At 35.5% G+C, this 25601-nt stretch overlaps 1 protein-coding gene and 1 long non-coding RNA gene across 3 annotated transcripts; one reads left to right on the forward strand and one right to left on the reverse strand.

Annotated features, from left to right (window-relative positions):
- Positions 1-577: 577 nt before the first annotated feature.
- On the forward strand, positions 578-1693 carry LOC148253049 (uncharacterized). Of its 2 annotated transcripts, none has more exons than XR_015813599.1 (3): positions 578-760; positions 844-956; positions 1155-1693. It is a non-coding gene; the product is annotated as an uncharacterized LOC148253049 (long non-coding RNA). The 2 variants fall into 2 exon arrangements; XR_015813598.1 differs by having other exon boundaries at positions 892-956.
- A 13846-nt stretch (positions 1694-15539) lies between these two features.
- On the reverse strand, positions 15540-18935 carry EXO70G1 (exocyst subunit exo70 family protein G1). Its single transcript, XM_022047488.2, has 2 exons — positions 18781-18935; positions 15540-18676 (listed from the first exon to the last, which is right to left on the reverse strand). Exon 2 carries the CDS (start codon positions 18253-18255, stop codon positions 16216-16218), a length of 2040 nt encoding a protein of 679 aa, XP_021903180.1. The 5' UTR covers positions 18256-18676; positions 18781-18935; the 3' UTR covers positions 15540-16215.
- Positions 18936-25601: the final 6666 nt, after the last annotated feature.

Here is a 25601-nt window from a genome sequence, read left to right on the forward strand (position 1 = left end):
TAAGAGGTATACCCAACAACCTATGTGATAGTTTGAAAATACATTTCAGTTAATTTCATATATTTGATATATTTAATTTAGTTTTCCATATATTTGAAAATATATAATTAAGTTAAACACATAGTGTAAAGTAAAACGGAAAAATGATGGATAAGGATGAAGAAGCTATAATAAGCATAAAGAGGCATGAGAAAAGATGAGAATATTTTAAATGATGTGATATAATGAAAAATGATAACTATTATAAAAAATAACATAACAAAAAATGATAACTTTTATATGAAGTAACATGTGAAAAGTGATAACCTTTTAGATGAAATGATATATGAAAATATATTTTAGATAAAACAGCATGTGAAAAGTTGTAACTTTTTAGATAAAGTGACATGTTAAAAAACTTTTTAGTTAAAATGACATGTGAAGAGTGGTAACCTTTTAAGTGAAGTGACATGATGGAAGGTGAATACTTTTAGATAAAATAGTAAAACGTGATGATGACAACTTTTCCCTCGTGGCTCTCCACTCCTATAAATAGGGGATAGGAGAAGGGAGGAAGAGACATTCCGAATGATAGAAAAATAGTAAGAAACATAGAGGTGAAGGAAGAAGAAGGAGTACGAAGTGTGTGATATTTGAGAGTATTTTGAGGTTTTAGATAAAAACTTTAAGAAAACTCTGCTAAATTTGTTGAGAGTAAAGAAAGAGGAAGATAAAAAGAATAAGGCTCATGATCAAAAGGAAGCTATAAACCGTTAAAAATGTAAGCTTTTTCTTAAGTTTTGAAATTAATTTCTCTTTAATTTTTTAGATTAGTTTTTAAGTATTGTGTTGGATATTTTTTAGTCAAGAAAGTGACAAACATTCATCTCGAAACTCTGTCAAATTTTTTAGAGAAAAAGTCATAAATAAAGTCAGAATTCTGCTGGAATTAAAACTACGACTGTTAAGGACCTAAGGTAAGTGAATATTATGAATTCATAGTCTACGTAGTTTTGAAGTATTTTACGTATTTTCAGTATAAAAATGTGTACATATTTAATTTATCTTCTATATTTGTTAAGTAAATATTTGTTAAAGTTTTATTTTGATATAAATGTTATTTCACTTTGTGCTTTTGACATGTAATTTTGATATATGTGCATCAATCATTGTAGAAAGAAGTTATTCCAAAAGCACCAGCAATATACTAGGCTTTAATTTGGTCGTACATAACTGTTCCGTATTTGGGTGTATTGGTAAAGTGATAAGTGTACCTATACATAACCGTTCCATGTTCGAGTGTATAAAAAAATAATTTAATCTTCATGTTTTAACCATTCTGTGTTTCAAGGTACTCATATATATCATTCCATGTTCGAGTGTATAAAAAAATAATTTGATCTTCATGTTCTAACCATTCTGTGTTTCAAGGTACTCATGTATATCGTTCCGTGTTCAGGTACATAGAAAACCAGTGATAAGTATATGTATCTATGCATAATGTATAGTAACTAATTGATCCTCCATAATAGTAATGAGGTATACAATATGTATATGTTTTCTAATTTCTATTTTCATCTTCTGATTCGTATCTATTTTGAAAAGATTATAAGATAGATGTTTTGTTATGTGTAAAGAAACTATATATTGTATGTACAATATTGTAATTTCATAATATTGTTTATTGGGATATTTTATATCATCCCTTCTATCATCCTCCAGATACAGAAGATACCACTACAGAGTGAGCGGTAATACGGAAGAAATCTCTGAAACCTAGACTCTAATATTAAGGTTACTATTTTATATTTTTATTTAGTAATATAAGTAAGGAAATTTATAGTCTCGTACATATGTTTATGTTTTATATTTAAGGGATGTAACACTTCTGCGACTCTTTTATTATTAATAAAGTTAAGTTATTTTACTTAACTTGAATCTATATAACTTAAAGAAAAATGCTCCGGTCATTACCCTATAAGACGGGGTGTGGTCCGTGATAAGTTGTATCAGAGCATGATTCTAGGCTATCCCTTGAATATGAGGCTAGGGTTACATAAGACTTAGATAGAGTTGGAAAATATAGGAAAATGTCTATAAATTTGAATTTCATGAATGTAGGAAATGACAAGGATACCGAGAGAGCAGGCATATCGGATTCCGAAAGACAAGATCAAGCAGAGTCTATATAGACTCAAGCGTATAGTCAAAAGCTTGGCTACGGTGGTAACTCAACACGTAGTCCATAGCCAAAGTGCTATAAACGATAATAATGCTAGTACCAGTAACACCCAGCCGATAAAGAGAAATAATGGAAAACTCATTGAAAGATTTAAGAGAATAAACCCACCATCATTTGCTGGAGCAACCGATCCGATATTAGCCGAGCAGCGGATCATGGAGTTAGAGAAGATATTTGATGTTCTCAATGCCACTTCAGAGCAAAAGGTACAATTAGCCACATTCATGTTCAAGGGAGCTGCAGAACACTGGTGGCACCTGAAGAAGGGATCGTTGAGGACATCGATCCTTTGGGAAGTATTTAGAGCGGCATTGTATGAGAAATATTTCCCTGACTTTGTTCGGGAACAAAAGCAAATGAAGTTCCTATAATTAAAGTAAGGGAATATAAGAGTGGCAAAATATGTAGAAAAGTTTATAGAGCTGGTTCAGTTCGTGCCCAACTTAGTAGTAAATGGAAGCCTAAGAGCCAGGAAGTTTCAGAGAGGCCTGTGTAAAGAGATTTGGGATAAAATATCCATTCTGAAAATTAATGACTATCAAGAAGCACTGGAATGAGCCCAGATTGCAGAAGATGCTACAAGTCCAGTTTTACAACAGATCCAGTGGGTTCGACCGTTTATACCAAACAATAAAATGAAGGTTTATAAGCTACAACAACCTGATAAAAGGCAAAAAATGGATCTTTTAATCCCAACATAGGGGTTAAAACTGATATGTCCCCATTGTATAAAGAATTATGGTAGCAGACTCTACTATAAGTTGACAGATGGATGTTTCAAATGTGGTAGTACTCAACATCGGATCAAAGAGTGTTCTATAAATAAAGAGCATATCGGACCAACAAATCAAGGAAGAGTAAATGCCATTACAAAGCGAGGTGATCAATCCTCTCAGGATGTAATCCAAGGTATACTCACTCTCTAGTACCTTGGGTAAAGTTTTAATAGACCCGGGATCTACACACTCTTTTGCATCACATGGGTTTGCTCAGCATCTAAACATTGCCTTTAAAATATATATTAATAGTCTCTACCCTAGCCAATAAGGACTTGACCACTAGTACAATCTGTCGAACATGTATTGTAGAGATTGCAATAGAGAGTTATCAGTAGATCTTATACTCCTAGACATGCATGATTTTGATGTCATAATAAGAATGGATTAGTTGGCAGTGTACCATGCCAATATAGATTGTCATGGAAAGACGATTACTTTTAATGTTCTCAATGAAAAGGCCTTCAAATTCAAAGGGATTAAGGAGCTCTAATATCCATGTCTCGTATCTTGCATTCAAGCTCAACGATCACTTGAGAATAAAAGTAGAAATGTTAATCTACAACAGATACCAGTGGTGAAGGAATTTTTTGACATTTTTCCAGAAGATCTTTCAAGTTTACTTGCAGACTAGGAGATCCAGTTCTTCATTGACTTAATTCCTGTTACGAGTCCTATCTCTAAGACTCCGTATCAAATGACGAAAGCCGAATTAAAGGAACTCAAGAAACAATTACAGGAATTATTGACTATAGGCAACTAAACCAAGTTACCATAAAGAATAAGTATTTGTTGCCTCATATCGATGATATATTCGACCAATTTCAAGGCCCAAATATTTTCAAAGATTGATCTACGTTCTGGTTACCATCAACTAAAAATTAAGAAAGAGGATATTCTCAAGACTGCCTTCTGAACCAGGTATGGCAATTATGAATTCTTAATCATGCCTTTTGGTCTAACAAATACTCCTGCATGATTTATGGATTTGATGAACAGAGTCTTCCAGCCATTCTTGGATAAGTTTGTCATCATCTTCATTTATGATATACTGATTTATTCACGGAGTAAAGCTGAACATGCGGAGCATCTGGTAATAGTGCTTAGGATACTTAGGAAATAGAAGTTATATGCCAAGTTTAATAAGTATGAGTTTTGGTTAAATGAGGTTGCCTTCCTTAGATATATAGTTTCAAAAGAGAGGATATCAGTCGATCCAGTTAAAGTAGAAGCAGTAGTAAACTAGAAAATGCCTACAACGGTAACTGAAGTCTGAAGTTTCCTCGGTCTAGCTAGATGCTACAGGAAATTTGTTGAAAAATTTTCAACGATTACTACTTCACTAACTCATCTCACTAGAAAGGATACAAAGTTTGAGTGAAATGATACGTGTGAACAAAGTTTTCAAGAACTAAAGAAACAGTTGACAATAGCTCCAGTATTGACTATTCCTAATGGTATTGGTGGATTCTCTATCTACAGTGATGCTTCAAAACAAGGGTTGGGATGTGTGCTAATGCAACACGAAAAAGTGATAGCTTATGATTTCAGACAATTAAAGAATCATGAGTAGAACTATACTACCGTGATTTAGAACTAGTTGCCATAATTTTTTCCTTAAAGATCTGGCGCATTATTTATATGGTGAAAGTTTTGAGATTCACACATACTATAAGAGTTTGAAATACTTGTTCTCGCATAAAGAACTTAATATACGCCAAAGGAGACGAATGGAATTACTTAAGAATTATGATTGCAAGATCTTATACCATCTGAAAAAAGGTAATATGGTTGCAGATGCACTTAGTAGGAAAAGTACATGCACTCTTGCTTACATAATGGCCTCAGAGTGGAGACTATTAGAGGAGTTCCAGAAATTGAATTTAAATGTCCAACATAAGAGATCAGGAAGACACCTAGCTAATATAAAAGTACAACCCATTTTAATACAGAAAATTAGAGGAGCTCAGTAGTCTTATCTTACCTTGAAGTCAATTATGGAAGATGTCAGTAAGGGACTTAGGCAGGAATTCAGACCATTAAAAGATGGTGTATTGAGGTTTGGAAACAGAGCATGTATATCGAATAATAATAGCATGGAAAATGAGATATTAGAAGAAATACACTGCTTTAGATTTACTGTAGCAACACTAAGATGTATCAGAACTTGAAGACTAAATATCGATGGAGTGGGATGAAGAAGGATATAGCAGAGTTTTTTTCTAAATGTCTAATATGCTAACAAGTGAAGGTTGAACGTCAGAGACCAGCAAGACTACTTCAACCCTTGCCAGTAGCAGAGTGGAAATATGAATATATTACTATGATTTTATGGTAAGTATACTTAAAACAAGATCCCAACATGATGTTATATAGGTTATCATTGATAGATTAACCAAGTTTGCTCATTTTTTAGCTATCAAAGTAAACGACCCACTGAACAAGTTGGTCAGGTTCTATATCAAGGAGATTGTGAGATTGCACGGAATTTCATTCACAATCATCTTCGATCGAGATCCTCACCTTACTTCAAGATTTTGGATCAATCTATAGAATGCTATGGGGACTAAGCTATCCTTTAGTACGATTTTTCATCTTCAAACAGATGGTCAATTAGAACGGTCAATTTAAACTCTAGAAGATATGCTATGAGCCTGTATCATTGAGTTGCAAGGTAATTAGAATGATCATTTACCTCTGATTGAGTTCGCGTATAACGATAGTTATTAATCCAGCATTCAAATAGCACCCTATGAGGCTTTGTACAGAAGATCCTACAGATCACTTATTTGTTGAGAAGAAGTTAGAGAACGAAAACTAGTTGGACCTGAATTAGTAGAAGAAACTACAGAGAAAGTGAAATTGATCCGAAAACATCTTTTAATAACTCAAAATATGCAGAAAAGTTATGCCGACAATCGAAGAGGAGATTTAGAATTCGAAGTAGGCGACCATGTATTTCTGAAAATCTCACCAATTAAAGTGATTATGAGATTTGGGAAGAAAGAAAAACTCAATCCTTGATTTATTGGACCTTTTGAGATATTGGATACGGAGTTGTCGCCTCCCATTTAGCATTGCCACCTGAGTGAGACAATAGACACAATGTCTTCTATGTGTCAATGTTGAAGAAATATCACTCAGATCCATCGCATGTACTTCGATATGAACCCCTTGCACTTCAGGATAACCTATCCTACATTGAGTTTTATATGCAGATAGTGGATCACAAAGAAAAGATATTACAGTCTAAGGTAATCTCCTTAGTAAAGTTATTATGGCAGCACCATTCGACTGAAGATGCCACATGGGATCCAAAAGAAGAAATGAATGCCAAATACCCACATCTGTTTATGATTACTGGTAAGTCCAAGTTGGAGGACCAAATTTTTTTCTAAGGGGGGAAGGATGTGATAGCTTAAAAATACATTCGAGTTAATTTTATATATTTGATATATTTAATTTAGCTTTGCATGTGTTTGAAAATATATAATTATGTTAAGGACATAGTGTAAAGTAAAACAGAAAAAGGATGGATAAGGATGAAGGAGCTGGAATAAGCATGAAGAGGCATGAGTAAAAGTGAGAATATTTGAAATGATGTAATATAATGAAAAATGATAACTATTAGACAAATTGACATAACAGAAAATGACAACTTTTAGATGAAGTGATATATGAAAAGTGATAAGCTTTTAGATGAAATGACATGTAAAAAAGTCTTTTAAATAAAACTGCATGTGAAAAGTAGTAACCTTTTAGATGAAGTGGCATGTTAAAAAACCTTTTAAGTAAAACGACATTTGAAGAGTGATAACCTTTTAAGTGAAGTGACATGATGAAAGGTGATAACTTTTAGATAAAATAGTAAGGTAGAATGGTGGCAAATTTTCCCTCGTGGCTCCCCACTCCTATAAATAGGGTATAGGAGAAAGGAGGAAGAGACATTCCGAATGACATAAAAATAATAAGAAACATAGATGTAAATGAAGAAGAGGGAATATGAAGTGTGTGATATTTGAGAGTATTTTAAGATTTTAAATAAAAACTTTAGAAAAACTCTGCTAAATTTGTGAAAGCAAAGAAAAAGAAAGAAAAAAAGAATAAGGCTCATGATCAAAAGGAAGCTATAAATAGTTATAAAGGTAAGATTTTTCTTAAGTTTTGAAGTTCAGTTTTTCTTTGATTTTTTAAATTAGTTTTTGAGTACTATGTTATATATTTTTCAGTCAAGAAAGTGATCAAAAATCATCACAAAACTCTGCCAAATTTTTTAGAGAAAAAAATCATAAATAAAGTCAAAATTCTTCCGAAATTAAGATTACAACTGCTAAGGACATAAGGTAAGTGGATATTATGAATTCATAGTCTAAATAGTTTTGAAGTATTTTATATATTTTATGTATAAAAATATGCACATGTTTAATTCGTCTTATGTATTTATTAAGTAAGTATTTGTTAAAGTTTTACTTTGATATAAATGTTATTTCACTTTATGTTTTTGAAATGTAATTTTGATATATGTGCATCACTCATTATAAAAAGAAATTATTCCAAAAGCACATGTATTATGCTAGACTTTAATCTGGCCGTATATAATCGTTTCGTGTTCGGGTCTATTGGCAAAGTGATAAGTGTGTACCCATACATAATCGTTCCGTGTTTAAGTGTATGGAAAAATAGTATGATCTGCGTGCCCTAATCATTCCACGTTCGGGAGGGTAGCAGTATTTCAAGGTACTCATGTATGTCGTTCCGTGTTTGGGTACATGGAGAACCAGTAATAAGTATCTATGCCTTTGGATAATGTATGGTAACTTATTAATCCTCCATAATAGTGATGGGTATACAACATGCATCTATTTTCTGATTTATGCTTTCGTCTTCTGATGTGTATTTGTTTTAGAAAGATTATATGATATATATTCTGTTGTGTGTAAACAAATTATACATTGTATATACTATGATGTAAAGAAACAATATAAATTTTGAACAAGGCCTTTTTTATCTATGCAGACTTCTTTACATTTTAAAGCTTTTAGTGATTCAAATTGCATGTCTAATGTAAATGTCTGAGATCTTAAAGAAAATGAATTTATAATTTAAATGCGGAAGCGGATAATAGAGTTAGGGTTTGCATTTCTTACCTAATAATTTAGAATACCCAATAGGGCTACGAGAATGTCCATTCTAAAAGAGAAATGGTAATTAAAAAAAAAACAAATAAATAAACATCATAGGACAACCTTCACTAGCACTTGAAGGGAGTCCGGGTGGTGAACTACTCACAACGCTCTCACTGATCGAGATCTGGATGTTGATCTTCTTGATATGAAATTGTTAATGAAATAGTGAGCTATACTATCCCAGTAAAAATATTACACTAACCACATATACAAAAAATTAAATGTTGGTAAAAATCAGAAAACAACTAATGGAGCATTTACTTTAAGTAAATACATTTAATTTCAAAACTTTTTATTCAATACGTACTATCACATTTTGTAACATCCCCGAAAATCCAAAAGGAAATATATAATAATTTAAATGCGGAAGCGAAATAAAACGTTAAGGTTTACATCCTTTATACAATAACTTAAAAGTACTAAACAAATATCACAGAATGAATTCTCTGAAAGAAACACGAGAAATGAGAAAAGTAAAGAAAAATATAAAGTATCTAGCATCTACTCGCAATCTTCTTACGGATCGGGCTCGGGAACCAGGTCCTCTTAATCTGAAATGGTTAAATAAGGGGTGAGCTACACTAGCCCAGTAAGGACATCACACTATATCACCGGCACATAAGTAAAGGTTGATAGAAAATCAAAAACAACCAATAGAGCACTAAATTTAAACCAATACATTTATTAAAAATAAAACTATTTACCTTTTTACTTACCATTACGGAATTTATAAAAACAAATTATAGAAGCAATAATATCATACAGATTACAACTTCATGTACGATCAGCAACATATAACATATCATAAATTCACATTTATTAACAATAAACTAAATCATAACCATTTCTCATTTCACCAGCCTACTAGTATCCATAAGGATTCATAGAGGTGTCCCCGCTACACGTGAACCCTTTCTCTTAACAATCTTAATTACATAGACGATCTCATACCTCGTCCGGTATGAGTGTCAAGACATTTAACCTCAATACCCCATCTGGTATGAGGGTGAAGTGGGTCGTCCACATACCCCGTCTAGTATGAGCGTTAAATTATCAAGTCTCCATACTTCGTCCAGTATGAGATAACGTTCACGGTAGGATTCCCTATGAACCCGTTCCGTCCACCATCTCCAAAGATATCTAATAAGGCTGTCGTCTTATCTGCCTTTTTTTTTATCACACCCATTTCCTATTTTCCTTTAGTTTCCGTTACCAAATCAAATATAATCATATAAACAAATAAGCATGCATCAGGTAATGCAATCATGTCTCAAATCTCAAAATCAAATAATGGTCAAATAAGACAGTAATACATGCATTTAAACCTCAAAATAGATAAACCGGATACCATCATGCTTTTAGACTGTAAAATAAATCACCAGAGAACAATGTCCTGTTTGGGCTCCATTAGCAATCCAAAATTTATTATGTACATCTATTTAATTTATACAAAATACCGTATTATTATTTATTAAAACTTCAATTCCATGATAGGAAATAGGGTGAGGGGTCCTTACTTGATTTGACGTCGAAAAACTAAATGGTTTACTGTGCCTATGGGCAGTCCCTGGGTTCCCTAAATTTTTTTCTTTGGGAACTGAAACGCACTTACGGTACCTACAAATGTCCCAAATAACCCAAAATTCGGTCTTAAGGCCTACTCGGCCAATTTCAAAAATCTAGCACGGTGGAGGTCCACCTCGGGTTGACTGTTTTCGGCTGAATTCGGTCGATTTTACATCCATTTCTGCGAGCACACACGCTAAAGGGCCTCGGTGGGCTGAAAAAATATGAAAAACCGAAACTCACCGGCGGCGGGGCTCTCCGGTGCGGTGGCTCCTCCAACTCATATTGCGGTTGGGTGTGTCGCTTCGATCAACCTGTAGAGAGGAAAACGGTGATCTCAACAGTGGAAAAATTACATGAAACGGGAATCGGAAAGGGCCTTATCGGAGTCCGTTTGTGAAATTTCCCACGGCAGCGCCGTTGGGCTTCGACGGCGTTTTTTGGCCAATTAGCCGATTCTTTCACTCTAATTTGGCCATGGGTGGGTTTAAAATTGAATTTTATCCAAGAAGAAAAATTTTTACCTTTTTTGGCGGTCGGAAAATGTTCCGGTGCGACAGTGGGTGGCGGCGGTCAGCTCCCCGGCGGCTGGGCAGTCTTCTCCGGCGAGGGGTTCTGGCGACTAGGTAACGGGTTTAGGTGCGGATGGGGTTATTTATACCCATCAGCTTTTTATCTGGGCCGTCCATCGCTTTTGATCTGGACCGTCCGATCGCGATTAAATAGGGAGTGAATCTGAACCGTTCATCGCGATTCAATCTGAACTGTTCGTGCGTGATTCAATCTGGGCCATCTGTGCGCGCGGGAACGGACCTCAGCCATTCGATCGCGCATAGGGGGATCGTCTACGTGGCTCCTCCCGCGTGGCCTCTCGCGTCAGCATCTCTGCAACTTGGCGCGTCCTGGTTGGTCAAGCCTGCTGACCGGGCGTCTAACGTGGTGCAATTTTTTAAAATTACATCTTGACCCCTGATTTTCTATTTTTCTTTCAAAAATACTCATAAAACCCAAAATTTTACCCTTTTTTTCTCAAAATTATTTTCAATTTAATCCTTAACAAATTTTTACCTCTTTTTTTATTAAATTAAAATAAATTAAATAAATAAATAACTATATTTAAAAAAATAAAAATAAAAATAAAAGCAATTATTGGGTGTTATACATTCCTCCCCCCCCCCCCCCCCCCCAAAGAAATTTAATCCCTCAAATTTGTCTCTCACTCTCAATCAAACAGCTGGGGATACTGGGCTCTAAAATATGATTCTAGCTCCCATGTAGCCTCCATTGGTATGTGGTTCTGCCATACGACCTTTACAAAGAAAATTTTTCAATTGCAGAGTAATCTGTTCTTTCGATCCACAATGCCGACTGATACTTCCTCATAGGATAAATTTTCCTGGAGTGGAAGAGGCTTGTGGGCCAAGACATGTGAGGAGTTCGGGTTATACTTGTGTAGCATGGACACATGAAACACATTGTGGACCTTAGAAAGTTCTAGAGGCAGTGCTAGTCTAGTATGAGGGTGAACCATATCTCACAAACCCTTCCGGTATGAAACTTCTCAATCCCGTCGAATTAAGGTAACGTTCACGGTAGGATTTTCTATGTACCGAGCCCGTTCACTCTTTTCCACGATACCCAATAAACCTTTCACATAATGATTTCTATCAACAAAACAAACACCAAGCGCATACCAACGTCTCATGTCATATTCATTGATCAATTTAAACGATATTTAAGCAAGCGATTTAATTTATCATAACTAATAATTGAATAACCAGATAAATCATGCAAGAAGGATCTAAATAAACTAGATAATCGAGAAGACTATAAAAACTATCAGTGTAAACATGCACAATATAATAGTAAGTAATTTAGGCAGTACAGGAAAATGAACAGGAAATCAAGACAAATGTGAACTAACCAGTTCCGCCTCCACTACCTGTAATATTTTTAGGATTTTTTCTAATTTTTCACAAAACACATAATTATCGATTATTAATCCTCAATTTACTGTAACCGAGAATAAGGTGAGAGATTCTTATCTGGATCGGTGTTTTGAAATGTTGAATTGTCCACTACACATCCCAATTGATTCAAAGTTTCCTGAATTTTTCTTACAAGAATCCAAAATACTCATCACATACCTAAAAATGCTCAAAATATCCAAAATCGGTGTTGAAAATCCTTTCCGACCAATTTTAGAATTTTGGCGCTGGCATTGCCGCCCCAGGCGGCAGTTCGTCTCGACTTGGCCGATTTTGGTCAATTTTGGCCGGTTTTATACGTACCCCTACGAAAAAATATGTTAGGGGGCCTTGTTGCCAGAAATCACAGAAAAATCGAACCTACCGACGAGGGGTTCTCTTGGAGCGATGGCTCCGCCAGTTCTCCTTGGCAACTAGGGTTTCTTCTTCGGCTAGCATGCATAAAAAATGAAAGTGAACACAATAGTCAAAAAAATTGTATAAAATAGAAAACGGGAAGTGGTTCATCGGAGGAGGTTTTGGCTGTGGCAACTTCACCGGTCTTTGTCCGTGATTTTTAGCTCATCTGTCGTCCCTCTTGCTCCGATATGACCACAAGAAGGATTGAAATCGAATTCCAAGTAGGTAGAGAAAAATTTTACCTTCTTTAACGGTCGGCAGTGGCTCCGTTGCAGCAATGGTTAGCGGTCGACCTTCTTCTCTAGTGTCTGGTTCTTCTTCTCCGACAGGGGATGACAGGCAGGTTGAGGTTCCCCTGCGACACTATATTTATATACTCACCCCGCATCGATCTGGATTATCCACCCACTTCGACGTGGAGTGAGGAGAGTCATCTGACCGTTACCTATTTAGGCCGATTGCATGGGTGAATCTGGACCGTTCATCGTGATTGATTTTGTTCTTCCGATCGCACATAAGGAGGGAACACATCTGAGCCCTTCATGCTTGCAGGATCGAATCTGAGCCGTCAAATTGCTGGGCACGCATATCACCCACGTGGCACTGACATCAGTGTGCTTTGTCACACGGCGTGCTCTGGTTCGTCGCATTTGCTGACTGGCCATTCCACGTGACTGAATTTTTTTTTTTTTTTACATTTTGACATTTTGTTTCTAATTTTTCTTTCAAAAACACCCCCCGAACTAAATTTTCACTCCTTTTTTTCAAAATTGCTTTCAATTACGTTTTTAACCTATTTTTAATTATTTTTATAAATGTCAAAATTAATTCCGGGCTCGAGTATTACATCTTGTGCTAATTCTCGCAAGTTTATCATTGATTTATGTGTCTTTCTAGGTGATTTTTATATCTTGGAAGATTAAAAAATAACAAATTATTTCTCGATCTTCTTTTAAAATAGAGTATCAAACTATGGCTATGGTCACTTGTGAATTGTAATGGTTATAATTTTTGCTTCTTAATTTGTATGTTACTTCTTCTACTTTAACATTATATTGTGATAATTTATTTTCTATGAGTATTGCAAAGAATCATGTTTTTCATGAGTGCACTAAGCACACCAAAATTGGTTGCCATATTATTCGTCAAAAAAGTTTTAGATGGTTTCATTTATTTGTTGTCTATATCATCTTCTCATTAGTTTACTGACTGTTTTACCAAAACACTTCCTCTGTCTCAGCTTCATTAGACTATAGTCAAGTTTGATATCCAGAATATGTATACTCCAGTTTGAGGGAGAACTATAAAATTATATGTTATTGTGGTACTTAACGTAATTTCAAAAAATATACGGATTTAAATTGTAAATAGTCATAAGTTTAATTTTTTTGTATAAATATTTCTTTCGACATTTAATAAAGTACAAAAATTATTTTTTACTTTCTTCAATCTCATATTTCTCTTTCGTAAACTTTCTTGAGTATCATTCAATCTACTCGGATTCTCACCAGATTTCTTCTACATTCAAGAAATCTTGTTTAACTTTTAGTATAGATTCTTTACAGAATTTAATAAGAAATTTAAATATATTGATATATTTATATAACTATTTACTTTAGTGTATTTAATTTTAAGTTTGTTACCAAATATTGCAATGTCGTATACATGGTTTAGTAAAGAAAAGGAGTTCGATAAAACTCTCTTATTTGGATTTAAAAAGCTCCTTGTGAAGCTTTTCATGTCTTTCAAAATTTCTTAGTTTTAATTAATAAATAGTGAGTCACTCTTCACCCTTATATATATATAAGATATTGGTTAATAATGGATTTTTGTATCATAATTTGTTCATCGTAATAATTATATTTAATAAATTTATAGTTTAAATATACTTTTGATAATTAATAATAATATATTTAAATACATCAATATAATAGTACACTAACCATATTTTTTATTTTAATAAATAATAAATTCTTAAATAAGTGCAATAATTATTAAATACTTGCAAATGTTTAGATAATAAACATATTTATAATTTTATGCTTAATATAAAGCATCACTTTTAATTATTTTTTTACCATCTATATTAAAAATCAAATTTCTTTTCTAGTTGTCTCTTTTAAATATATTTATATAATTATTATCAATTATAAATTTTATTTTTTTGTATTAATTCTGGTCTCCTCTAAACATATTTACATAATGAGCGTCTAAATTCTAAATTTATTTATATAAATATTTGTAGTTGTACACTTGTTGCTTCTTATCTGTTTATTATAATTATTGTATATATTTAATAAATTATCAAATAAATGAAACTTTCTTTATTCATATACAACAAGGATGATACCTTATTTCGTTTATATAAAATAGTATGGAATTTCACCACAGCGATCAACAACTATATAATAAATTATTTGGGTATTAAAAAATGATTTTATGTGAACGAAAAATATCCATAGAATATGTTTAAATTAAAAAAGAATGATTCCAATTACAAATATCAAAAATTACGTAAATTTGTTTTCAGAACACGTGATTAGGCATATTAAGAATAGCAGCCTGTCAAATCAATTTTTTTTATATATCAAATTGATTAATAGAATATGGAAAATTTTACAGTAATTAAATATAAGAATATTCAATTTTATATTATTTGTTTGGAAGGAAATGGGATTGAAGTAAACCAGGCATCATAATTTTGACAATTAATTGATTTGACAAGTCCAATGTATAAAAGTCAAAATTCTTCTAATACCTCAAAATTAATTTTTTTACTTTTTTAAGTTTGACTTCCTTTCATTTACTAAGTTTCTTTTATTTCTTGTCCGCCAATTAAATTTTAACCAAAATGCAAATGCAAATTCCCACAACCATAAAATTCCAACACGTTTCATGTGAGAAAGTAGAAGATTATGATAGCCCAGACGTTTCTTAGGAGGAAGCCAAGTTTTTTTGTTCACCAAAGTGGGTGCTTACTCAATTTCCTCTTCTGCTTTCCTCGGCTTTTAAAGGGCTAACTGAATCCCTCCTTGTGGAGGGTGAGAAGCCTGAGAAACGCTGAATATCCTACCCAATAATCTTTGTACAAAGCTTTTACTATTCGCAATCACATCCTGGTAAATTGATAATAATATGTGTGAAATTTACTGTCAGATGATAAATTTTAACCTCTAATTCAACCAACCTACTCAATTCCAAAGTCAACCTCGCAAGAAGATTCATCAATTGAAAAGGAAACGAGAGGGAAAAAAAAAAAAAAAACAGAAGATCATGAGAAGAGACAGCAAGACTACAATGGTAGCAAGAGAAAACAGGGTCTAGCAATCACTAACGGCAGAAGAAATACCCAAGAACAGACTACGACTGTCCTACGCAGGAAAATAGAAGGAAACAGAACCACTATTTAACTGATGACTCTTATATTGAAATACATGACCTACAGAAGTAAGCAAACATTTATTTGTAGATGGTATTTGATTAAACCATCATGCCTGTAAATAACCCTGGAACCTCTAAATTATAACGACAGCCATGAAACAACAAGCATCTCATTAAGGTCATCGACCATCCCAAATTCCTTGACAAAACTGACAAATGAATAGCTCTAATCACTGCTAGACCTTTGGATGCCAAAGAATTGTACATGAAATGTGGCGAATTACAAGGCTTTCTACTCCAGTCTAGCTAATGACTTAAATCAATGAGAGAAAATGGAATCCATGGGGAGGGGGGGAAGATGAGCTATACCTGAAAGTATTATATACGAACCCGATCTGGTGGGTCCATATGCTTGTTCCATGTTATATCAGGCACTCTTCAGAGCTCCAATCCATCTGAAAGCTTTCCGAACTTCTTAAGAATGTTATGTCATTGAGAAACCTCGGGCAGGCATTGGAAGCATTGGGAGCATTAAAAACAACTTGTGTGGATTGCATCAAAAGATACATAACATGGAGTAGTTTAGACCCCTTCAGATATCCGTATGTACACATTAAGGCTAACCATACAAACACCAGCCAGGCTATGATGAGTTCTTATTTGCTTTTAGGTTAACCATGAGTAACAACTATAGGATATTACACCATAGCAGAAGCAGTACGGCGAAGATCTACCACCTCAAATTTCCCACTAGTCTGCCTACCTTTGAAACTCCCATACCTTCCGGGATTTTGCTGAAACAGAGAACTAAGCATTTTTTCCAAAGTTTGCACCGTATACTTTGCGTACTTGCTCGAACTTGGGTCCTGCTCAACCAACGGCCCATAATTCTGCATATAGCTACGATAAACAGGCAAAACAGCCTGCATGATATGCTGGCATGTTTTCTCTCTTAGATCTCGCTCTGGCACAATCCAATTAGACTGCTTCTTATACATCTCATCAAAAGCCTCATTGAATGATCTCAATCTTTTCTTGACAAGGTCACGAGCAGTAGCACGCCCACCTGAGAACAGAATAAGACCTTCTCGGCTTAAATGTGCTGGAAGCTTCCCCCAACTGTCTCTCAAGAAGACTGTTGCATAATACTCTTTGTACTGCTCATGCTCTCTTAACCATGAATCTCCTAAGAGATCCCCCAGCTTCGTTCCCTTCAAGTGCTTGTACAAATGCCAGTGGTTGTTCATAGCAAAAAGATTCGAAAGACTTGTGTCTTCATAGGATTTCATCCATGTCTCTAAATTCTGCTCAATGGCTTTAATTATGTTAATAACTTCCGTGACAAGGAGCCTCTCCTGGAATTTCTCATGCTTCCAACTTCGATGAATGACTAGAACCTGGGTCAAGATAGGCTTATAATTATCACCAAGCAACTTATTGCAATACTCTGTAACAAAGCTAACCAATCTAGGAACACCCCCATCAGGAGGAGGCGGACTCTGCCTCTGTAGCTCAACCTGGACCAGAAGTTCCCAGAATATTTCTGATGCCCCATCAATAACCCTTTTGATGAGATCCCTCGTCAGGTTTTGGATCTCAACACAAGCCACTCCACCAAACAACCGGTTAAAATCCAATCTCAGTTTGTTCAAAGAAGCAAAAATATCCAATAATTTCAGAAGTTTGATAGGATCTTTCTTACTCTCTGTAACAGTCTTCCCAAATTGAAGAAATGCAAGAATTCCTGCCTGTGCAGCTATCTTGGCAAAGCAACCCTTCCACACATCCAATCCAATTCTCTCAAAAACATCATTACAAAGTGTGTACTCTGCCTCAAATAAATGCTTCACTGCAAACTCCAAATGTTTTCCCCACTGTGCTATGTAGCCCTCTATACTCTGTATGTCATTGAATTCTGAGATGGAGATCTCCAGATAGTCCAAATTAAGAGATTGTAAACTGGCTCTAACATTTGCACTTCGGACTTCAACATAGATGGAGATGCACTTGTCAAGCTTATTATTGGCAATCAACCTACCAAGAATTGCCTGTACTTTCTGAACAACAGTCACAGGCAAAGGGGACGGGGCAATGCAAGCTTGTTCACCTAGTGCTGATGAAGATGACATTGGGAGTGGGACACTATGATCTGTTAGCAGTCGCCTGAACTCAGTCTCCAATTTCTCCAGGGCAGCATCCAATAGCCCACCATCAAGATGTACTTTTTCCCTATCGATTTGCAAATCTCTAAGACCCTTTAATGACTTCTTCAGGTTTGAAAGGTACCTTTCATCAGCAACCCTATTGTCCTCCAGGTACTCTACTATGTCCTCCAACCACTGAATTGCCAGTCCACAATTATCCCCCAAGAACCTCAATGCCTCTTCCAGGCGTTTTTGCACCGATAAATAACCAGGGAGATCGTTCCTGGGATCTGACAATAGTGACTTTTCAAGCCCATGAACGGCATCAAAAACCTTGAGCACTGCTGCGGCAGGGGCTACAGCACGATTAATGTGACCTCCAACGGCAAGAAGGGCATCCCTGTCAGCGCGGATGGGCCGGACTGCAGCTTCAAGAGATGGCAACCTCTGGTTAATCTCATCTATTCTCGGCCCTATTTTTTCAAGAGCTAATCCTATGGCTCTTGATTTCTCTAAATTTAACTTCAACGACTTCCTCGCAGCTATCAAGTTGTCAATACAACTTTTATTAGCATTACCCATCGACGATGCCATTTAAATCTAAAATCAAAACCCTAGCCCTTGAAATCCCAACTTTAAGCAATTTGAACCCGCTATCTCACTCAATTTATGACTCAATAAGCAGCAAATTTTATACTTACAGATAACACTCAATCTTCGCTACGAGTGCTTTTCTCAATCCCTATCGGATTCATCGCGTATAGCGCCAAAATCAACCCGGATTTTTCAGTTGAGAAGAAATCCTCATTTTCTTCACCGAACTTCACCAAATCGAACCGAACTAAAAAGTAACAAGCAACACAGAAACTTTTAGCAAAAAGCTGCCAAACGATAAGTAAAATATTAAAAGGGCTGGACTCTGTGCGTGAGAGAATGAGAGGAAGCACAGGGATATGGAAAAGAAAACATATGCCGATGGGATTTGAGAGAGAGCGAGTTGACCCGGCGAGTTCAGCTGGGAGAAGAGTAGTAAAGGAATCTGAATCAGTTGGTTTGTGATTCAGAGAGAGAAAATGAAAACCCTAAAACAAAATCTGAAGGGAGAAGGGAAGAAAGCACCTTACGAACTTTTGATTAGACTTTTGGAAATTCGATGGATCATGCCAAAGTGCATGACAGTAAAGCAAACAGGCTTCTCTGTACACACTCTAAACATAAACGCTCCCTGATTTCTTCTTCTCCTTTTTTTTTTTTCCCTTTACAACTCTCACACTGCTTATTTATTTCCCATTTGTATATTTTTAATATGGATGAAAATTAATTTAGATTTTACTCATAAACTCTGTCATTTAATTTATTATCTTGAAAGTTTTAATAAACTAAAATTCTGTAGCTTTAACAATTAAATTAATTTTTATACATGAAATTTTAAAAAATAATAATAGTAATTTTTTTGTCGCCCGGTTATTGAAAATTTTACTTGTAAAACATTAAATGAAACATGAAAATGATGAGTTTAGATTGGAATGTGTAGTTGTATGGAAAATAAATTTTGGTAAGTAATTACTACAACCTAATTAAAAGTTAAAATTAAAAATTTTAATGTAACAAAAACACACTAGGTCAAAGATCATTAGTTTAGATGTTTCGTAACTTAATTTTTATTAAGAGGGTATGGTTTCTAATCTTCCAATAAATTTTAGTTCCTTTTTTTTTTTTCAAAATCCAAAAAAAAGTACAGTTGATAAAAAAAAAATGTTACTGGGTTACGGTTGAATGCATGTGAATAATTGTCAAAACCCACGAACATGAATATGATCATGTCTTTTTGAGTTTGATATGATATATATATATATGAATATTCTGAACATATCAGAAAAATATTGTATTAAAAATTATAAAGCGAATGTCATATTCGTTATAAGTTTTATTTATGTAGTCTAACTTGTATAAATTAATTAGCGTGGAAGCTGAAATTCATCTGTTGGGCCTGTCTCATTCAATTAATGAACATATCATCCTTTTTTTTTTCTTATAATTATTATTATTGTAATAGCCTAGATATGTAAGGGAGGTTGGGATGGGTTTGGAATGGGTATAAAAAGGGCATCGGGTAGAGAGAGGAAAGAAACAAGAGAGAAAGAAGGAAAAAGGGAAAAGGGAAAACAGAGAGTGCGGGAGAGAGAGAGGGAGACGATTGCGAGAGACGGTTAGCCGGAGGCAAGTGCGGGAGGAGAACTGATCGAAAGTTCAGAAAGAGGGGAGGTCACGGTAGCTTTGGGAGATAAAGGAGTATGAAAGCAAAAGGAAAACGGAATTTGGAGTTTCAAACTTAATTATGGCAAATACACTGTGAAATTTTGTGTTGCAGGTTAGCTAAGTTAGGGAGACGGAGAGATGTTGTAGAGGAAGAGGTCTGATGGAAGGTCGAAGTTGAAGGAAGAAAGGGAGAATGGGCAGTCGTAGTCGTCAGGGTGAGATTGATTTTAGTTGTATCCGTAGGCGCAAAAGAGAGAAGTGGAAGGGACTCATATTTATGGTTGTGTGTGAGCTAGAACCGATTGTGAGAAGGAAGGAGTGGTGCGCGACCGAGAGGTAGGGGAAAAGTGAGGTCTATATACACTAAATGTATAGATGTATGTATAAGCGTGTCGGTACAGCTTACAGTACGTGTTGGTGAGTGCATTAGACCATTTGGCTATTGAGCTCGGGTTTTAGAGTGCAGGAATGGCGACTGATAGCTCACAGTGGCGGTATGTGGAGAAGAGTGAGTGTATGAGGCCATTTGGTCTCTAATTTCGAGTTCTGGTGTACAGGCATGGCAATTGGTTTTCACAGTGGGTGTACGGGTGGGTGCGTGAGTGTGTGAGGCCATTTGGCTACTGTTTATAAATTTCAGTGTGCTAGTAAGGCGATTGGTGACTCATAGTGTGTGAATGTATATATACTTGGGTAGGGGAGGCCTCTTGGCTAGTTTTCACATATTCTGGTGTGCTGGTATGGCAATTAGTGGCTCGCGGCATGTGCATGTGTAGGTGTGTGTGTGTAAGGCCTTTGGCCGATGCTTGTAGATATGGATATGCCGGTGTGATGAGTTGTGACATGTTGTATTTATGGCCACTTGGTGGTCGACAGGGCACTCACTTGGTCAGGTGTGTGTGAGGCTGTCGGGCGGCATTGGTGGTGTTCGGTGGGGTCATTTAGTGGTCATTGTCGCGGAGTTAGCAGTGTGTATTCGATTTTTAGGTGTGATGGTGCATGAGGCCATGTAATGGCCGACATGGTGATTGTGGTTGTTGTTGGGGTGAGGTCACGGAATGCAACAAGGGTGTGCGTGTATGGTCCTGGTGGGCCAGTATTGGAAAGTGGATGTGTGAAAAATTGGTGGGGTAGATTGAGAGTGTGTATGGGTGAGGCATAGGGACTACCAAAATAGTATTGAATTGGTAAGGTACTATGGTCGAAAAGGGTAGAGTGCATTCTCATTCTGTGATTGGAGAAGTAGGGGGTTAACAGTAAGGGGCTAAGAGGGAGTTGGGTTGTCATTTATTGGTTATCAAGGGAGGAAAAACAGAATGATAGAAGTAGGGAGATGATAGTAGGGAGGGAGGTTATTTAATTGTCATTCGTTAGCTTTTAGTTCCAAATTTTATCTTATTGGGTTATGTATACTCATTACTTTTATTTTCAGATATTTTGAGGCGGGAACCGGAACCGGAGTGGTTAGTAATGGAGCACCGGACTTAAAAGAAACATGATATTATCAATTATAATGAGATATAGTAGTATATCCATCATATTAAAATAGCATTAAAACTTCCATGTGTATGGTGATTGTTGTAGAGTTTCTTTGATTGTAGAGTTGTATCATTGTAACGAGAACTGATTTACTTATGAATTGATGGATATGAGATTTAGTTTGAGGTTCTAAATATCTTGTTCTGGGTAGGAGGATGAATAGTGTATAATCATATAGTAAAACAGTACAGGGGTGTCACAGTTGGTATCAGAGCATCATCATAGGACAGAGAGTGTTTAGCAAGTTATGATATCCCTTATTTTTCAAGGAAACAAAAACTAATGCAGGGTGTTACAATGCAGGTAGATAAGGAGAGGCAATGAAAAGAGGTAGGAGCTGACACCGACGAGGATCGACGCCAGCCCCTCGGGAGATGCCGACAGCATTCCACGAGGCATTGTCGTTCCAGCAAGTGCCACTTTTCGCATTTCAAGAGTCGCCCCCATTCACAGCAGTACCACCCGCCACTCATCCTAGACCATCCCAGGTGCCGTCAATGGGACAGACCACTGGCCACCAAGATGACTTCAATCAGTTATGCAAAGTAGTGAAGAGTCTAGCCATTATGATTCGGGATAGGGAATTAAGGTCGGAGCCATCCTTTCAGGTACATCAGAGTGTTGGCCAAGGGGGGGCTGGAAACGAGTAATATTGAGAAATATCAAAGATTAAATCCCCCTGCATTTAATGGAGGTTCCGACCCACTAGTTGCAGAAGATTGGATCAAGTAAACCAAGAAGTTATTTGATGTAATAGAGGTAACAACCAAACAAAAAGTACAGCTAGCCACTTTCATGTTAAGAGGATCCGTTGAACGTTGGTGGAATCTGAAAAGAGGGACTCTAATCCCTTCAATGACTTGGGAAGTGTTCCTAGAGGCGTTCAATAATGAGTACTTCCCAGACTTTCTCATACAGAGAAAATAGACTAAATTTACAGAGCTATGTCAAGGGAAGTTGTCAATGACAAAGTATGCAGAGAAGTACATAGAATTAGGTCATTTTGCTTTGGAAGTTATGCTGAATGAATTGAAGAAGGCAAGAAGATTTGAGAAATGACTGAGACCAGATGTGTGTTAAAACTCCTTACATATGTGCAGGAGAAATGCCATAACATCATACACACTCTTTACATATGTGTGTTAAAACTCTTGATTCTAGTATTTGTATGATATTTATTCCATAAGACTCCTTGTAATGTCTTAAATAATATTTGAAAATACTTTGATTCAAGAGGGCCTATTCGACACTCAACTTAAGGGAAGAAGATAGAGTGGTAAAAGGTAAGAGTGGGTGAGATTATCAAAAGATAAAAGTTAAGTGAGTAGAATATGAGAGAACTGGTAAAGAGTTTTTTTTATTAACCCTTTTGCAGGAAATCTTCTTGAAATGTAAAGAGAGCGTTAAAGTCCCACCAACATAAGGCTCTTTATGGAGATTATACAGGTAAAATTGGCATAACTTAATTAAAAGGTAGATAACTTGAATAGTGGTCGAAGTGAAGCAAGAAACAGGACTCCTAACACCAGAGGACCTAGAACCTGAATCCCCAATGATGAGGCCAAGTCCTGTAATAGTTATGAAGAATAATATCAGGTTAAAAAGAAAGAAGATAGGAGAGACAATAATATTAGTTCCATCAAAATAAAGATACCATCATTCAAATGTAGAAATGATGCAGAAGCCTACCTGAAGTAGAAAAGAAAAGTAGAGTTGGTCTTCGACTGCCACAACTACAGTGAAGAAAAGAAAATCAAGTTGATAGCTATAGAATTTACTAATTATGCCCTAGTGTGGTGGGATCAACTAATCCTTACTAAACAATGTAATGGGGAACAACCAGTCTCCACCTGAAAAGAGATGAAGGTCATCATGCGAAAAAAGGTTATACCCTCTTATTACTATAAAGAAATGCATTAGAAATTGCAACATTTAACACAAGAAACTATGTCCCTTGAGGACTATCACAAAGAGATGGAGATGGTCATGATTAGGGTCAATATCGAAGAAGATCTAGAAGCAACCGTGGCAAGATTCTTGAGAGGTCTTAATAAGGAGATTGCTAATACCATAGAGTTGGAACACTACATAAAGTTGGAAGATAAAGTGCACATGACCATGAAAATTGAGAGACAACTCAAGTATAAAGGGAGGGGCACATCATATGTCAATCCTACCTATAGCTCATAATGGCCCAAGGAAGAAGAAAACAAGGGAGCATATGAGAAGAAGGAAAATTCTGCAACACCTAATCCAATAGGAAGGACACCTAACTCATCTCAAAAGCATAGTACAATTAAATGCTTTAAGTGACTTGGAACTGAACATATTGCCTCTCAATGCCTAAATAAAGAGATCATGCTATTGAGTGATGATGGTAAAATTGATAGTGCCAGTGATTGTAAGAATGAAAATAATTATAGCATGCCACCACTAGAGGATGTTGAAGAAATTGTTGAATATCCAGTTCAGGAAGAAGCTTTGGTTATCAAGAGAGTTTTGAATGTCCAAGTGAAGCTGAAAGAAAGTAACAATAGAGAACACATCTTCCACACTCGTTGCTTTATAAATGGGAAAGTATGCAGTCTCATTATAGATGGGAGTAGCTGCACAAACTTTGCTAGTACTATCCTAGTTGATTAACTCTAGTTAATGTGCACACGCCATCCTCACCCTCAAGTTACAGTGGTTGACTGATTGTGGAGATATGAAAGTGACTAAGCAAGTATTAGTTTCATTCTCTATTGAGCGATACATTGATAAAATACATTGTGATGTTGTGCCCATACATGCTAGTCACATCCTACTTGAAAAATCCTAACAGTATGATAAGTGTGCAACTTATGATAGCTATAGGAGTCATTATTCCTTTAGCATGAGTGGTCAAAATTTTACACTTGCACCGTTATCACCTAAGGAGGTATTCAAAGATCAAAAGCAGCTTAAGAACTCTATAAAGTCTGGAAGGATTTGGCAACATAAAGAGAGAATGATAATAATATATGGAAAAAAAGTTAAGGAAACCATCTTTCAATAAAAAATTGTTAACCCAACTCAAAATTTATTTGTTTAATGGTATTGTTTTGCAGGACATTTTCTCAAAGAAAATAAGAATGGTGAAACCCCTATATAAGAAGTGTCTGATTCGAGGATAAATAGTTTTTGAAAGGGGAGGGGATGATGTGAACATGGATATGAACCATAAAGAGAAGGTTCAATCCAAAGGAAGAGGAAAATAAGCCCAACAATTTAAGGATATAATAGTAGTTACATCTTAATCCAAGTGAAAAAGGGAATCAAACAAGAAAATGAAAGACTTTTAAAGAACCAAATCCCAGCTGAAAATAAAAGATTATGGCCAGCCCTAAACTTCCATTTATTTTCTCCCTAATTTTCTACAATTAATTAAAATCTTCTCCATTAAAAAGAGTTTCCAAAAGAGAATATCTTATCTAGCCTAATTAGTCAAAATCTTCATAATTTTTATTAAATTTTCAATTAAAATAATATTTAATTTTTATAATTAATTTAAGAGATCTATGTCCTTGTATTGTCTGTGGCTTTATAAATAGGCTTTCAATTTTTAGTTGTAAACAATTCAAAATTAAAATCAATAATATTGTGAGTCTTATTCAAGATATGTGTCTTCATCCTTCTTGTTAAGTAAGGATTAGTCAACTTATCAAGGTAATTTCTTCTGGTGTTCTTCCATTCTTCTTTTAATCCTTCATTTTTTGGTAATTTTACCTCATATCATTCTTGATAGAGTTAAGTACGAAGGGTTTTTATAGGAGCAAATTCCTTTGATGCCTTGAATGAAATTGTGTGAGTTCCTAATCACATTGGTTGATTTTGGGTTCTACATCATTGCTTGTATGGTGAAATTTTTGAAATCTATAATGATCACAAAAGTTTGAAGTACTTGTTCACATAGAAGGAACTCAACATGAGACAGAAATGTTTGATAGATCTTTTGAAGGATTACGACTGCAAGATCCTATACCATCCTGGTAAGGCTAATGTAGTTGTCAATGCTCATAGTTGGAAGAACTCGACCTTATTGGCACACATGATGATTTTAAAATGGAGAATATTAAAAACAATCTAAAGTCTTCGATTGAGTCACTATAGTGAAGGCGCAT

The sequence above is a fragment of the Carica papaya genome, chromosome 7 (genome assembly GCF_054855325.1).
Source record: "Carica papaya isolate Zhongbai chromosome 7, ASM5485532v1, whole genome shotgun sequence".
Taxonomy (NCBI): domain Eukaryota; kingdom Viridiplantae; phylum Streptophyta; class Magnoliopsida; order Brassicales; family Caricaceae; genus Carica; species Carica papaya.